We start from the raw sequence: 14,320 nt of genomic DNA, 5'->3' as shown, positions 1-14,320 counted from the left end.
AGACACTTTTCAATGCCAATAATTTATTTTGTGTGCACTAGGTTGAAATTTTTGGGATAGAGGGGAAGGAAGGTAACCGTGTCCTGAAGTTTATCTTTTGAACCGTGTAGATGCAGACTTGATACTACCGTCCTGCATTCTTCTCAGGAGACCGGTAGACTGAAACCCATACAATACGTACCAGTACTTACTGTACTGGAATCGTAAAGTGAAAATTTAATACTTGGGTAAGTGAATAAGCAAAGGACCGCTAGTCCCACATTTACAAATAGTAGAAAGAGCAATATTAAACTTCCTTCAGTTATAACAACTTTCTCTGAACTACTCTATACAACTGATGTTGAGTATTATAATAATTTATTAATTAAATTAATTTTATATGATGCGTTTAAGAAAAATAAAACAATTGAGTTAACATAAACATGTCTGTACAAATTTTAACTGAAGAGTGCAGTACAGTAGCTCACAATGCTGCCAAACTAAATTTATTTTTACAGTTCATTGAAATATTATCATGTATGTACTTTTAGTAAGAACATATAAGCGTTTTCTGAAAAAAAAAATATTATATTGATACATAGAACTTTGAGATACATAAAATTATTCCGACAGTTCTCATATTAATCTAAGTGATTTACGTTGGCAATGATAACATGTCTGCCAAAGCAAAATATACTGTAGCCATGGTGTTGATTTTGTAATTATGGTCGTAGTTTTGTACGCAATGTAAAATATTACTTTACAACAGAAAGTAATAAAATATAAGAGATCATTACAGTGTTTAATCGTAACCTATTCGTGTCATCATGGATGGCATAGGAGTGGAAGTGAGTCAAAAGATACGGGTGAGTGTTTTGAACAGATATGTTTATGTAGGCCTACTACCTTGCAAACAGCTCTTCTATAATTCGAAAACTGTTTGCTCCATGTTGGTGTTTTATACTGCAACATTGAAATTCTTCTGGCAAGTTATATTACTATGCATTTACATTTTACATCTCCGATGACACGCTTATTAAATTTACTAGGCCTATCTTACAGTTCTAGGTAATACCGGTATGCAATTTACAATAAAGACTTTCAAATGTTTAGTAGACTATCACAGGTTAGACATCCATATTTTGTAGGATTGTACTCATAATTAGGGAATAAAATACACGTTATTTCTTTACTATTGCGTTACCACGTTAATGTATATACAGTATGTCTTTACATTCTTGGGTTCTAGTCGAGTCATACGTATTGTATAGGAAGGAAATTCACAACAGTCACACACATACACAACACATCCAGTCACCGAACACAACACAAAGATGCCGCATTTCGAGCCATGGTACTCAGACTACTCAACATACCAATGAATCAGCAAGATTAGGCCTACAATGAAGAAATACACATCAGATCATCAGATAGGCTACATAATTTAACTAGTACAAGAAAATGAGTAGGACTACAACCCCAACATATTTAGACAACATCATAAAAAAGACGAAACATATTTTAGGCCTACAAGAATCGGTAAAGAAACAAAAGACGAGAACACAAAAAATACATCACACTAACATACGAAAATAAAAACACACGCAAGGTCGCATCTTTATTCAGGAAAGTAAATTACAAAATGGCATTCAGAATACAAGCACTCAACACAAACATCAACATACATACAAGACAAACAAACTGGATAATTTACAACTTACATTTTTACACATGAAAGTGATTCCTAAGTGATAACCTATATAAAGTGTTAAAGTTGTGTAATGAAGATGTATAAAAAAAAAGGGTGAATGTAGAGTATCCAACGCCCACTGAACGAATATTTCACTTTTATCACTGCCAATGTTGCGCTATAATCGTATATGCAAGGTAGGCTATAACAACAAACCTAAACTAACCAAACCTAACCTGTCAAAGAAGCAACAAGTTATACTAAATAAGTTATTTGTAAAATTGGCCTATGTCTATAGTGGGCGGGACATAAGTAACATTGGCCAAAAAAAGAGTGTGCCAAAACCAATTTCGCTCCGAAAATAAGGGTAGAATGCTGCTGTGAAAGTGGTGGCCGGCAGAGTTGTGTAGCCACGCGGAATCGCTCGAGCGAGGTGGATGGGATATGCGGCAGGAAGGAGTAGCACATACACATAATTTCCGTGCGTTTCTTTGCTGATTACAGAGAAACAGCGAGTTTTCGTAAGGTCGAATCAGTGACAGGTGAGTTTAGGTCAGGCCTGGGCGTTATTAACTTGATTGAGGCACTGCAGATCACACCTAACCTTGGCTGAGACAGTTATGTTTTGATGCAAGGAGGTCAGTGATGGGTTGTATCAGGCGGGCATCATAGCTTTTACGAACTTTCGGCTCTCGCTGGTCGCCTAAAATCCACCACTGATGCACAGAGCCTTACGTTTGTTTATAAGGAGATATAAGCAGGAAGGACATGGGCGGGGGTTTCTCCATCCCTTTCACTACTCCTTTTATGCCCAGGGCTGGTTTAGGTTTTTGGTATGCCTTGGGAAGAAATGGCACATTCTTAGACAATTGTGAGTATATGCAAAACTGCACCTACCACAATAAGGTGTTAAGAACTGACGTAACTTGATCTGAATGCTGTTTCATGTGTCATTATGAAATTAAGAAGTAGAATGCAAATATTAACATGTTTCTTATTAAAAATGTGAACGCATGAAAGATAGGCCTACATGTAATGTTGGCTTTTTCTAAACAACAATTGAACCGAACTGTTTTTGTTTTGCCAAATGTGACATTATCTTATTATGATAGGTACAGAAATTTGAAAATAATGTTACCTGCTAAGCAGATCCCACAGCTTTCATATTCATATCAAGTGTTTTCTCCCCAGAGTGCTTTACAACTTCCTAAGGTAGGCCTATCAGAACTGAAGTTACTACGTTGTATGTAAATGAATCACAAAAATAAAACTGTAACACAAGTTATATATAAACAAAACTCTGGAACAAATTCTATTCCTCTCACCTAAGTTTCTGCTACTAAATTTGATACTGTACAGACCAATATTCTGCTCAGGTATCTGGTACGGTAATAGGAAATAATTTCAAGTCCAACTAAGCTGACAGTATCTGCACAACAGAGTAGTACAATTTTCAAAGTAAATATTTTAGTAAGTCTGTTGAACTAAGTTAAGCAAATGATATAGTAGCCAGTGTGGCAATAGAATCTAACAGTCTTCCAGATCTTCAGATTCGTAGTAGTGGTCCAGTATTTTTTTATATGTTCAGGATTTTGGTTTAGTGCCCAAAATTCTAATTTTATGACACATTTTATTATTGTATTGATAGAATGTGTTGATTTCTTTTTCCAGAGTGCCATTAAAGCAAAATTGATGGAACTAGGAGCTTATGTTGGTGAGTATTTCCATCATTACATGATACAGTAAACTCTTGTCAAGCATAATCTTTCAACATAAAAGCACCAGATGTCATGACAAAAAAAATATTTAGGCCTATGACTTCTAATTTACATTCTCAACTGTGTGTACGTGATAGTGGGAATGTCAGTTACCATGAGAATGCAGTAGAAATCTGCTATATCTTTCAGGGTTCCCATGTGTTATACTTATTGTCTTGAGACAGGTATAGCATGAAATCTAAACCATACTGTATGCAGCTAATATGTACATCTAAGATCAGGCAGTACATCTCACTTGACAATATGTATCAGAAGAAGAACAATTGTTTGTATTCATCTGAAGTCTGATTAGTATAGGTAATATGTTACTATTCAGTGATGTATGCAATGGAGGGGAAAGGAACTGGTCACCATCTCCCATTATCTTCTGCCTTAGTTGCCTCATGAATGATGCCTTATTAGTGTCACCTATGAGATTAAAACCTGTCTGCGGACATGTCGACTAAACAAACAACTGTAGGCAGGACTCATTCCATGTTTGTAGTCTGGTCTGCTATTAGTAAGCAAGCTGTTGCTTTTGTTTGCTGTTTAATAAAAAGCTAATCTATGCTTTGAAGGAGATATGAAAGAAAATTTCATAAAAAATATCTGAATTGCACAATGCAAACTAATTCTAAATATTTTTACAAATTAGTGACTTAAGGTTCCGTTACATGACAAGAGAATTGGAATTTGATGTATTTTGTGGTATTATTAGAGGAGAAAAATTCGATCCGGTGCCGGGGATCGAACCTGGGTCCTTGGTTCTACGTACCAAGCGCTCTAACCACTGAGCTACGCTTAAGTTCAATCCACAGCACCAGATCGAATCCCCCTCCTCTAGTATTTTTCCCTTTGTGGCCTGACTCCATGTTCGACATATATGTTGACATATTATATTAAGTCAACTGCCTTTATACAAGGAGCACACTCAACTGAGTGACTTTGGTGGCCGGGATTCCACAGTATGTGCACTGTAAAGATGAATTTTTTAGTCCTACAGATTTTATCTATTACGGTAACAATTGTCCATGTATGGTGGGTCCCTATCACCACGGCATGGCGCGTCCTCAGGTTGCGGATAGAGGAGACAGCCTCCAGATATGGAGGGTAGCTGCGAATATATTGAATAAGCAGTCGTGGACAGCCGATAAGGGGTGGTCCTCCAGCTTGGGGGTTGGGCGAAGGGCTAACAACCCATCACCGTAAAAAACAGCTTGTTACGAATTCCTACAGTAAGCCTCGGAATAGGACTGATTCTCTGGCACGACCACAGCAAAGGAATAAGGTTTTGAGATTTGGCACTTGGAACGTAACTAGTCTTTATAGAACAGGAGGGGTAACATTAGTAGCAAAAGAACTAGCTAGATATAGAATAGACTTTGTGGGAGTACAAGAGGTTAGGTTAGATGGGAATGGCATATCACAAATAGGAGATTACTTGTTGTATTATGGGGAAGGAAATAATAATCACCAATTAGGAACAGGATTCTTTGTACATAAAAGAATAAAATCAGCAGTAAAAAAAGGTCGAATTTATCAGTGACAGGTTATCATATTTAGTACTTAAGGGTAGATGGTGCGACATCATAGTTATAAATGCTCACGCCCCTACAGAAGAGAAAGACGACTATATAAAGGATAGCTTCTATGAGGAATTGGAACATACTTTTGATCAGTTTCCTAGATATCATATGAAAATTTTATTGGGGGATTTCAACGCTAAAGTAGGACGGGAGGATATTTTTAGACCAACTATTGGAAAAGAGAGCCTACACGCAATTAGTAGTGACAATGGAGTTAGATTAGTCAACTTTGCCACATCGAAAAATTTAATTGTCAAAAGTACAACATTCCCCCATAAGGATATACATAAATATACTTGGACTTCTCCAGATGGATTGACACACAACCAAATAGATCACATCTTGATAGATAAACGGAGACATACTAGTATAGTAGATATTCGAACTTTCAGAGGTGCAGACTGTAATTCTGACCATTATTTGGTGATTGGAGAATTAAGAGAAAGATTATCAGTAGCCAAGCGAGTAGAGCAACAAGTTAATATTACTAAATTCAATATTTTGAAATTAAAGGACGAGGAAGCTAAGCAAAATTATCAGGTCGAAATTTCGAATAGGTTTGCCACTTTAGAAAGTTCCGACGAAGTTGAGAAAGAATTAGATGTTAATAGCGTGTGGGAAAATATCAGAGATAGTATCAAAATTGCAGCTGAGCAGAGCATAGGTTATTATGAAACTAAGAAAAAGAAACCGTGGTTTGATGAAGATTGTTGCATGGTAGTAGAAAGAAGGAAACAGGCAAAATTGAAATTCTTACAGGATCCAGTTGAGGAGAATAGAGATAATTATTTCAATGAAAGACGGGAAGCAAGTCGTACACTTAGGAATAAAAAGAGAGGTTACTTGAAGGAAAAACTGAATGAGGTAGAAACAAATAGTAAGAATAAAAACATTCGAGATTTATATAAGGGTATAAAGGAATTTAAGAACGGATATCAGTCAAGGGTAAACGTGATCAAGGATGAGAATGGTGACTTGCTTGCAGACTCTTCATCAATCCTAAACAGATGGAAAAACTATTTTGCGCAACTACTAAATGTACATAGGCCAAATAGAAATGATCGGGACGATATTGAAATACAAACTGCTGAGCCATTTATACCCGAACCCACGATTTCAGAAGTCGAAATTGCGATAGAAAATCTGAAAAAGTACAAGTCTCCAGGTATCGATCAAATTCCAGCAGAATTAATACAAGAGGGTGGAAGTGCATTATATAGCGAAATTTATAAACTTGTACTTGCTATTTGGGAAAAGGAAATTGTACCAGAACAATGGAAGGAGTCCATAATTGTACCTATTTTTAAAAAGGGGGACAAAACCAACTGTGGTAACTTTCGAGGAATATCACTTTTGTTGACGTCGTACAAAATTTTGTCCAATATTCTTTTGAGGAGATTAACTCCGTACGTAGATGAAATTATTGGGGATCATCAGTGCGGTTTTCGGCGTAATAGATCGACTATTGATCAGATTTTTTGTATTCGGCAGATAATGGAGAAAAAATGGGAGTATAAGGGTACAGTACATCAGTTATTCATAGATTTCAAAAAGGCATATGACTCGGTTAAGAGGGAAGTATTATATGATATTCTTATTGAATTTGGTATTCCCAAGAAACTAGTTCGATTAATTAAAATGTGTCTCAGTGAAACATACAGCAGAGTCCGTATAGGTCAGTTCCTATCTGATCCTTTTCCAATTCACTGCGGGCTAAAGCAGGGAGATGCACTATCACCTTTACTTTTTAACTTCGCTTTAGAATATGCCATTAGGAAAGTTCAGGATAACAGGCAGGGTTTGGAATTGAACAGGCTACATCAGCTTCTTGTCTATGCAGATGACGTGAATATGTTAGGAGAAAATACACAAACGGTTAGGGAAAACACGGAAATTTTACTTGAAGCAAGTAAAGCGATCGGTTTGGAAGTAAATCCCGAAAAGACAAAGTATATGATTATGTCTCGTGACGGGAATATTGTACGAAATGGAAATATAAATATTGGAGATTTATCCTTCGAAGAGGTGGAAAAATTCAAATATCTTGGAGCAACAGTAACAAATGTAAATGACACTCGGGAGGAAATTAAACGCAGAATAAATATGGGAAATGCGTGTTATTATTCGGTTGAGAAGCTCTTGTCATCCAGTCTGCTGTCCAAAAATCTGAAAGTTAGAATTTATAAAACAGTTATATTACCGGTTCTTCTATATGGCTGTGAAACTTGGACTCTCACTCTGAGAGAGGAACATAGGTTAAGGGTGTTTGAGAATAAGGTGCTTAGGAAAATATTTGGGGCTAAGCGGGATGAAGTTACAGGAGAATGGAGAAAGTTACACAACACAGAACTGCACGCATTGTATTCTTCACCTGACATAATTAGGAACTTGAAATCCAGACGTTTGAGATGGGCAGGGCATGTAGCACGTATGGGCGAATCCAGAAATGCATATAGAGTGTTAGTTGGGAGACCGGAGGGAAAAAGACCTTTAGGAAGGCCGAGACGTAGATGGGAGGATAATATTAAAATGGATTTGAGGGAGGTGGGGTATGATGATAGAGACTGGCTTAATCTTGCACAGGATAGGGACCGATGGCGGGCTTATGTGAGGGCGGCAATGAACCTTCGGGTTCCTTAAAAGCCATTTGTAAGTAAGTAAGTAAGTACGGTAACAATTGTTAATAGACCGAATTTTTCTCCTCTAATAACAATTGTTACCATAACAGATAAATTCTGTAAGACTAAAAAATTCCTCTTTATATTAGAACTTAAGTTGGTTTACATCTTATCAAATAGAAAACAAAAAGTAGAAATAAATATGCTAAATAGTCCCTTTTTGTGGTCAATAGTTATGGAACATGTCAAATCTTGTTGGTAGAAACTTGCTTTCTTAGTTGACGATTACAGAAGGGCCTGCTGGTCTTGATAGAAAGACCAAATTTCGCCCTATATTGCACGTTTCACTATTCTGCCTGTCTGTTTAATCTACAAATGAAGCTTAATTCTCCATGTCTGTATTTACTTCCGATTTCCCATTTTCTCTCTCATGTGAGGTAGTAAAAAAGTACAACTTTTAGAGTAAACTAATACTCAACCATCTACGTTCTTTTTAATAGTCTTGTACTCTGACTATCTTGTCTGTGGTCCTGTTATTATTGCTCCATCCACTTCCACTCAGAAGGGAAACATGGCAGACTTAGGGTGGTGTTTGTAAACAGTTCTCAACTATAGGTGAACTATAAAACTATTCTCATGTAAACATTTTCAACATTGCTGTGTTACTGTTGCTAGAAATTATTATAGAGCACGAATCCAAGAAGGGAATCATCACTCTGGGATTCTGTTACAAGTTTGCTCGTACTTAAGTTAGGACTAGAGATGGGTTAAACGATATTTTCAAGTATCTCTGATAACTGTGACTGTGACAAATAGCCTATCTGTGACTTTTATCCGTTATTTGTCACACTGATATTTTTATAATATTGATAAGTAAGCAAAAGTAAGTGTAGGCCTAGGCTACTTTAAAAGTGTGCAAGGGCAATGAGAACGATTTGATGGAGCAGTGTTTGCTAGAAGTCAGATCCTTTTGGAATTTATAAAATTGCCAATTTTTGCTAACTACCCCCTATTATTTATTATACTTAAAAGTTGAAAATTACTTGCAAGTTGATGATTTTAACAATATCTAGACAAATATCATTAAATATCAAGTCCAAAACATTGATTAGGCCTATTAATTGGGGTGGAGTAACACTCCATATGAGTAACTAATGTTAGGAAGCACTGCACGACTTCCTAAGATAATAACAATAACCATAAACATAATGAACTTATTACAAATAATTTTATTTTAAGTTTAATTATTCTAATTAATACTACCATTCATTGGTATGTTCGTGTTAGAGCTATACATTGAAACTGGATCATACATAAATGAGAGAAGTACAGGTAAAGTTATTACTGGTACAAATAATGTTGTAGGCTTTAACTATTCAGTTTGTAATTAAAAATATAACTGAAAAAATATTGTTACTGCATAAAAATTAAGTGGAAAAAACATATAAGTTAATATAAATTCACAGTTATATGATAATGTGAAGACCTCAGGGAATACATAAAATATTTATAAAGCATATAAGTTATACAGACTAACCATGAAAACAAAATATCAGACTCATGATTATATTATTATAATGTCATTAATAACTTTGCAACAAATCATCACTTCGCAAAATATAATATTGAATAAAATATCACGAAAAATAATCAAATATCACCCCAGGATTTCTGTTATTGCATCATGCGCATGCACAAACCCACGACGTAGAGGAGAAAGTTGCGAGAAGATCGCGAATCACTGTCATAAGGCATAAGAGTACTGAATAATACTCTTCGATCACAAGTGATAGAAATATCAGTCGCAGAGTACAGAATATTCAGTACTCTTTCTATTACGAAGTAGATTTCGATAGCAATATTTTGTCACAGATATTTCATGTCATCCGTCACAGGTTTATAAATGACAACCAAATACCTGTGACAAAATATCGGTTTGTGAAATATCGGCCGCCATCTCTAGTTAGGACACAATTTTAATGCCCAGAAAGCTGGTCAAAAGTTTATTGGCAACAGCACACCACTTTAAATTATCGAAATTGCTGTACAATCAGGAAATAGACTCCAAATAAAAGAACACTTTGTGTTTGCGCTTTATTCATGTTAGATGCTGTTAAGATGTTAATTTGCAACACAACAGAGTTTTGATAGCAGCTGCTTTAACTCAACTCTCAAATGAAGCAGAAAAATATATAAGGTTTTTAAAAAATAGGAGGAAACTTTAATTGCTCATATTATCTTCATCTTCTTTGCAATGTTAAAAATTCTGGCACTGGCTTAAGACACAAGAAATGGGATTTTTTTTTGCATTACCATGACAACGAATTTGTTTCTGATTGTTCTGGTGGTTGTGTTATCAGCATATGCACGTTAAAATTGGAAAATTTAACAACTTTTTATTTCAAGCAATTTACTGTTATTGGTGGTTTTCTTTATATATAAGAATATTGAGATACCATCAGTTCTTAAAGCTCAATCCACTGCTTAAGCAGCACATTTCTGGCACATTTTTCGGTAGGCATAATTGATAAAACTAAGTCAGATTTCAATGATTTTAGCTGGTGTATTAAAGCTGGGAGGATATGGTTTGTTGCGTGTATTTGTAATTTTAATTAATTTTTCTGTATTTAATTATATTTGGGTTTCTGTCTTGCTGCTAAGCTGTTATAAAATACAATGCATTCTACACACTGTTGAAGTTTCTCTGACTTCACATAATAAAATGAAATATTTAAATTTGCTAAGTCTACAAGTAGAAAACAGAAAATCGATTATCGTGCCTATGTTATTGTTGACAGGTGGTGAAATTCGAGTTTAGCAAGCACAAAGAAATCTATCAACAGTTCTTGTAACTTCTGCGCCAATCATATTGCAACATTCTCGTGACAACTGTCAAAATCTTATGCACGTGCTGTCTGTTCTTTTAATCTCAACTTTCATCCATCATAACGTCCCAATATTCTACATTTGCACAGAGTCAGCAATGCATTTAATTATGGAGTGCTTTGTTAAGTGCCGTGGAATTGTCCACAATGATTTGCCAACAACATTACATTGTCTGCATGTTGTCAGATTGCAATAAATAATATGTAACTACTGTAATGTGTTTCAATGCCCGCGTTTCTTCAGTATTCCATTTTTCCCGATTTTCCGTAATTTTAATCCTGGTTTAAGTGCCAGATTGCTAAAAAATTAACAAAATATGCTTTTATATGCCATAAGTGCTAAAATATGCATTAACCCCTTAAGTATGCATATGTATGCACCATAAAATCTTGATCTTTGGTTGCAAATGACTTGAATTGCGTTTATATAAAGGTAGCATATGATTTGCGACTAAGGACATGCAAATATGCTAAAATCCGCCCCCTAGACTTATCAGTAGGTACTTTCCTGCAACTTGGCCTACAAGATCGTCAGATATTAACCCAGCAGATTATTGGTTGTGGAGCTATCTGAAGGAAAAAGTGTTCTTGAGCAAACCTACGACAGTTAATGAGTTGAAGGACTCCATCACACAGAACAGAATACGAACTCAAGAGCTACTGTATACAGCATTGAAGAAAGGCTATTACTTGTACAAGAACAAAATGGTGGACACATTGAATGTGTACGATGAAGTTAACAGCAGTGGTTGGTGATACAAAAAATCCCATTTTTTGTGTAATATGCCAGTGTTAGAAATGTTATTAAGACTGTGTAGAAATGAAAATTTGAGCAATTAAAGTTAGCCTACCTTTTACTTTCGAAAAGCTCTGTGGATTATTTTATTGGAAATGGTGCAAATCTTGTTAACTCTACTATCATTTTATGAAACTCTGAAACGTTTTCTTTACTATAAAATGTATGTGTTATGAATTTAAATCAACATGAAGGGATGTACAGGCTGTTTTTTTTTTTTTCAGATGAGGAGTTGCCAGATTACATCATGGTGATGGTGGCCAACAAGCGGAGTCGTGAGCAGATGGAAGATGATCTCCAGCTATTTCTAGGTGCTAACACTGAGGAGTTCACGAGTTGGCTTCATCAGGTGCTGCAGAAGCTACAAGAAGTTACTGTTGCAAGTTTGGGTGAGAATTTTATATGTTTCACACCAATCCAGTGACAGCTGGGTAGCTTAGTTGATAGAGTACCTGGCTGTGGACTGGAAGATCCTGGGTGATGACGGAATTTTTATTATTATCAAAACTTCCAGAATGGCCCCAAGTTCCACTCAGCTTCTTGTCAAACTGAGTACCAGGTCTTTTCCAGAGGTAAAATGCAGTCAGTGGTGGTGCCACCCACACCACCTCATTCTAGTGCTGAGGCCATGCAAGTATGGAACTCTACCTCCATGCACCTCATGAGCCTTCATGACGTGTAAAGGGGATGCCTTTACCTCTTACATCAAATTCGGTAATACAGGCAAGTTTTGTGGAAATATCCCTGTTTGCTATGAGGCATGTCCATAAAGTAACTTTCCCACTCGTCCCACAGCTAGCAAACCATATGTTGCATGAAGCGACTGCGTGTACATGATAGAGTAATGTCCTGGCATGGCGCATGCGCTAGCAGAACTTCCCGAGTGCTCTCAGTAGCTTTGTTGCATTGGTTGAAGATGGATGCTCCTATTCCAGCTTCCACCGCGTGTGAAGTGCGATCAGTGATAAAGTTTTTGAATGCACAGGGCATAGCGCTGATTGAAATTTATCATCAGCTGTGCCAGATCTATGGGCCTAATGTCATGAGCAAGCAGATGGTGCGTTGCTGCTGTAGACACTTTTCAGCAGGATGCCAAAATGTGTATGATGAGCGAAGTGGGAGGCCAACCATCATCACAGACGACCTTGTGGAGCAACGCACCATCTGCTTGTTCATGATGTTAGGCCCATAGACCTGGCACAGCTGACGATAAATTTCGGCGCTATGCCATGTGCATTCAAAAACTTTATCACTGATCGCACTTCACACATGGCGGGAGCTGGAATAGGAGCATCCATCTTCAAGCAATGCAATGAAGCTACTGAGAGCACTCGGGAAGTTCCGCTAGCATATGCGCCATGCCAGGACATTACTCTGTCATGTACATGCAGTCGCTTTGCGTACCATATGGTTTGCTAGCTGTGGGACGAGTGGGAAAGTTACTTTATGGACGGGCCTTGTATATCATTATACCACCATATATTGATCATCGCCTTTTTCTCTATTCTCTTTCATTTTCATCTTTTTTGTCACTGTCCCTTGGGGAATGTTGGGTTTTGGCAGTTGGTGTTCTCTTTCCAGGTTTACAAATTCTTATAGCATATTTTGAATTGTCTGTCTTTTTGCATGTATGGGTTGACTTCCAGAATATTTGGCTATCTCCTCTGCATCTTCTCAGTATTATAAATTTATACCTGGGATAGATGAAATTTGTACATGGTACATGGATGGATACACAAAAAATTAAGACATGTTAAAAGAGCTTCAGATCGAACCTGTAATAGAATACATGGTAACACAAAGAGAAAACTGGAAGAACCATGTTAACAGGATGACACTAAAGAAACCCCAAAGCAATTCTTCGCCACAAACTCCTTGAGAAATAGTCAATTGGACGTCCTCTTGCAAGATGGATCGAGTCCATGAAGGCCACACTGCCGAACACATGTTTTCGAGATGATATAATGATTACATGAGATAGTTGACTGGCATCTCACACAACTTGTAACTGTAAATGTAGTATGTATTTTCGATTTTTTCTCCTAAATCCATATAATTATCTTCTCTGACTTTATATAATACACGTCATACATGACCAGGCACACAATCCGAAAACAGTGAGGTACACTATGTGTGTGTGTGTGTGTGTGTGTGTGTGTGTGTGTGTATATATATATGGCTTAGGTTAAATGAGAGGAGAAAGTTACACTAGAAATATCACTCCACACATCATCTCTTTATTCTTCATCTTTCACTGTTGCTACTTCTCGTCACTGGAATTCTCTACTGCCTGAAGTCAAGGGCCGCCGAACTTTAATTTCTTTTAAATGTATAGAAAAATATCTTATGATGAGTTGCCAGACCTAATGCGTTGCAAATATTTAATGCAATATATTCCACTGTGTTTATTTTTATTTTCTGTTTCTTATTTTTATTATGTAATCATGTGAATAGTGTTTATTTATCACTTAACGCCAGTATGTATCCCACTGTGTTGTTTTTTTTATTTTTTTATTAATAGTCTATTTTTTTTTATTGTATACATTTTATTCAAATGTCGGTTTCTGGTTTAATTATGTGAATCCTACTTACTTGTAATCTAATGCTAATATGTATTCCAATGTGTTTATTTTTATTTTTGCTGTGTACATTTTTTATTGCATTATCGGCTTCTGTTTTTATATGATTCATATTTGATTCTAACAACATTAATATGTATTCCACTATGTTTATTTTTATTTTATGAGCTAAATTTTTATGTAACTACCTCTTTTGATCTCATTATGTACCTAAATCGTATCAGTATATAATTACTTAAATCTGATCCAGTTGTATGTTCAACTATGTAAGCAAGTTTCAATCCTGGTTGAGTGTAAGAGAAGGCCTTACAGCCTTAATTCTGCCAGATTAAATAAAGCCATTATTATTATTATTATTATTATTATTATTATTATATATAAATATATAAATATATATATATATATATATATATATATATATATATATATA

At 36.0% G+C, this 14,320-nt stretch overlaps 1 protein-coding gene across 1 annotated transcript in view; it reads left to right on the top strand.

Moving 5' to 3' along the window:
• Positions 1-650: 650 nt before the first annotated feature.
• Positions 651-14,320, top strand: part of Nab2 (Nuclear polyadenosine RNA-binding 2) — a 55,443-nt gene continuing 41,773 nt past the window's right edge. Inside the window, exons 1-3 of the mRNA XM_069823490.1 lie at positions 651-845; positions 3,341-3,383; positions 11,536-11,700. Of these exons, the coding sequence (XP_069679591.1) occupies positions 807-845; positions 3,341-3,383; positions 11,536-11,700 (247 nt within the window). The 5' untranslated portion in view covers positions 651-806. The remainder of the gene's footprint in view (positions 846-3,340; positions 3,384-11,535; positions 11,701-14,320) is intronic.

The sequence above is a fragment of the Periplaneta americana genome, chromosome 4 (genome assembly GCF_040183065.1).
Source record: "Periplaneta americana isolate PAMFEO1 chromosome 4, P.americana_PAMFEO1_priV1, whole genome shotgun sequence".
NCBI classification, from domain to species: domain Eukaryota; kingdom Metazoa; phylum Arthropoda; class Insecta; order Blattodea; family Blattidae; genus Periplaneta; species Periplaneta americana.
Note: the sequence above shows the minus strand (reverse complement) of the source record. Positions and strands in the feature narration are given on the sequence as shown.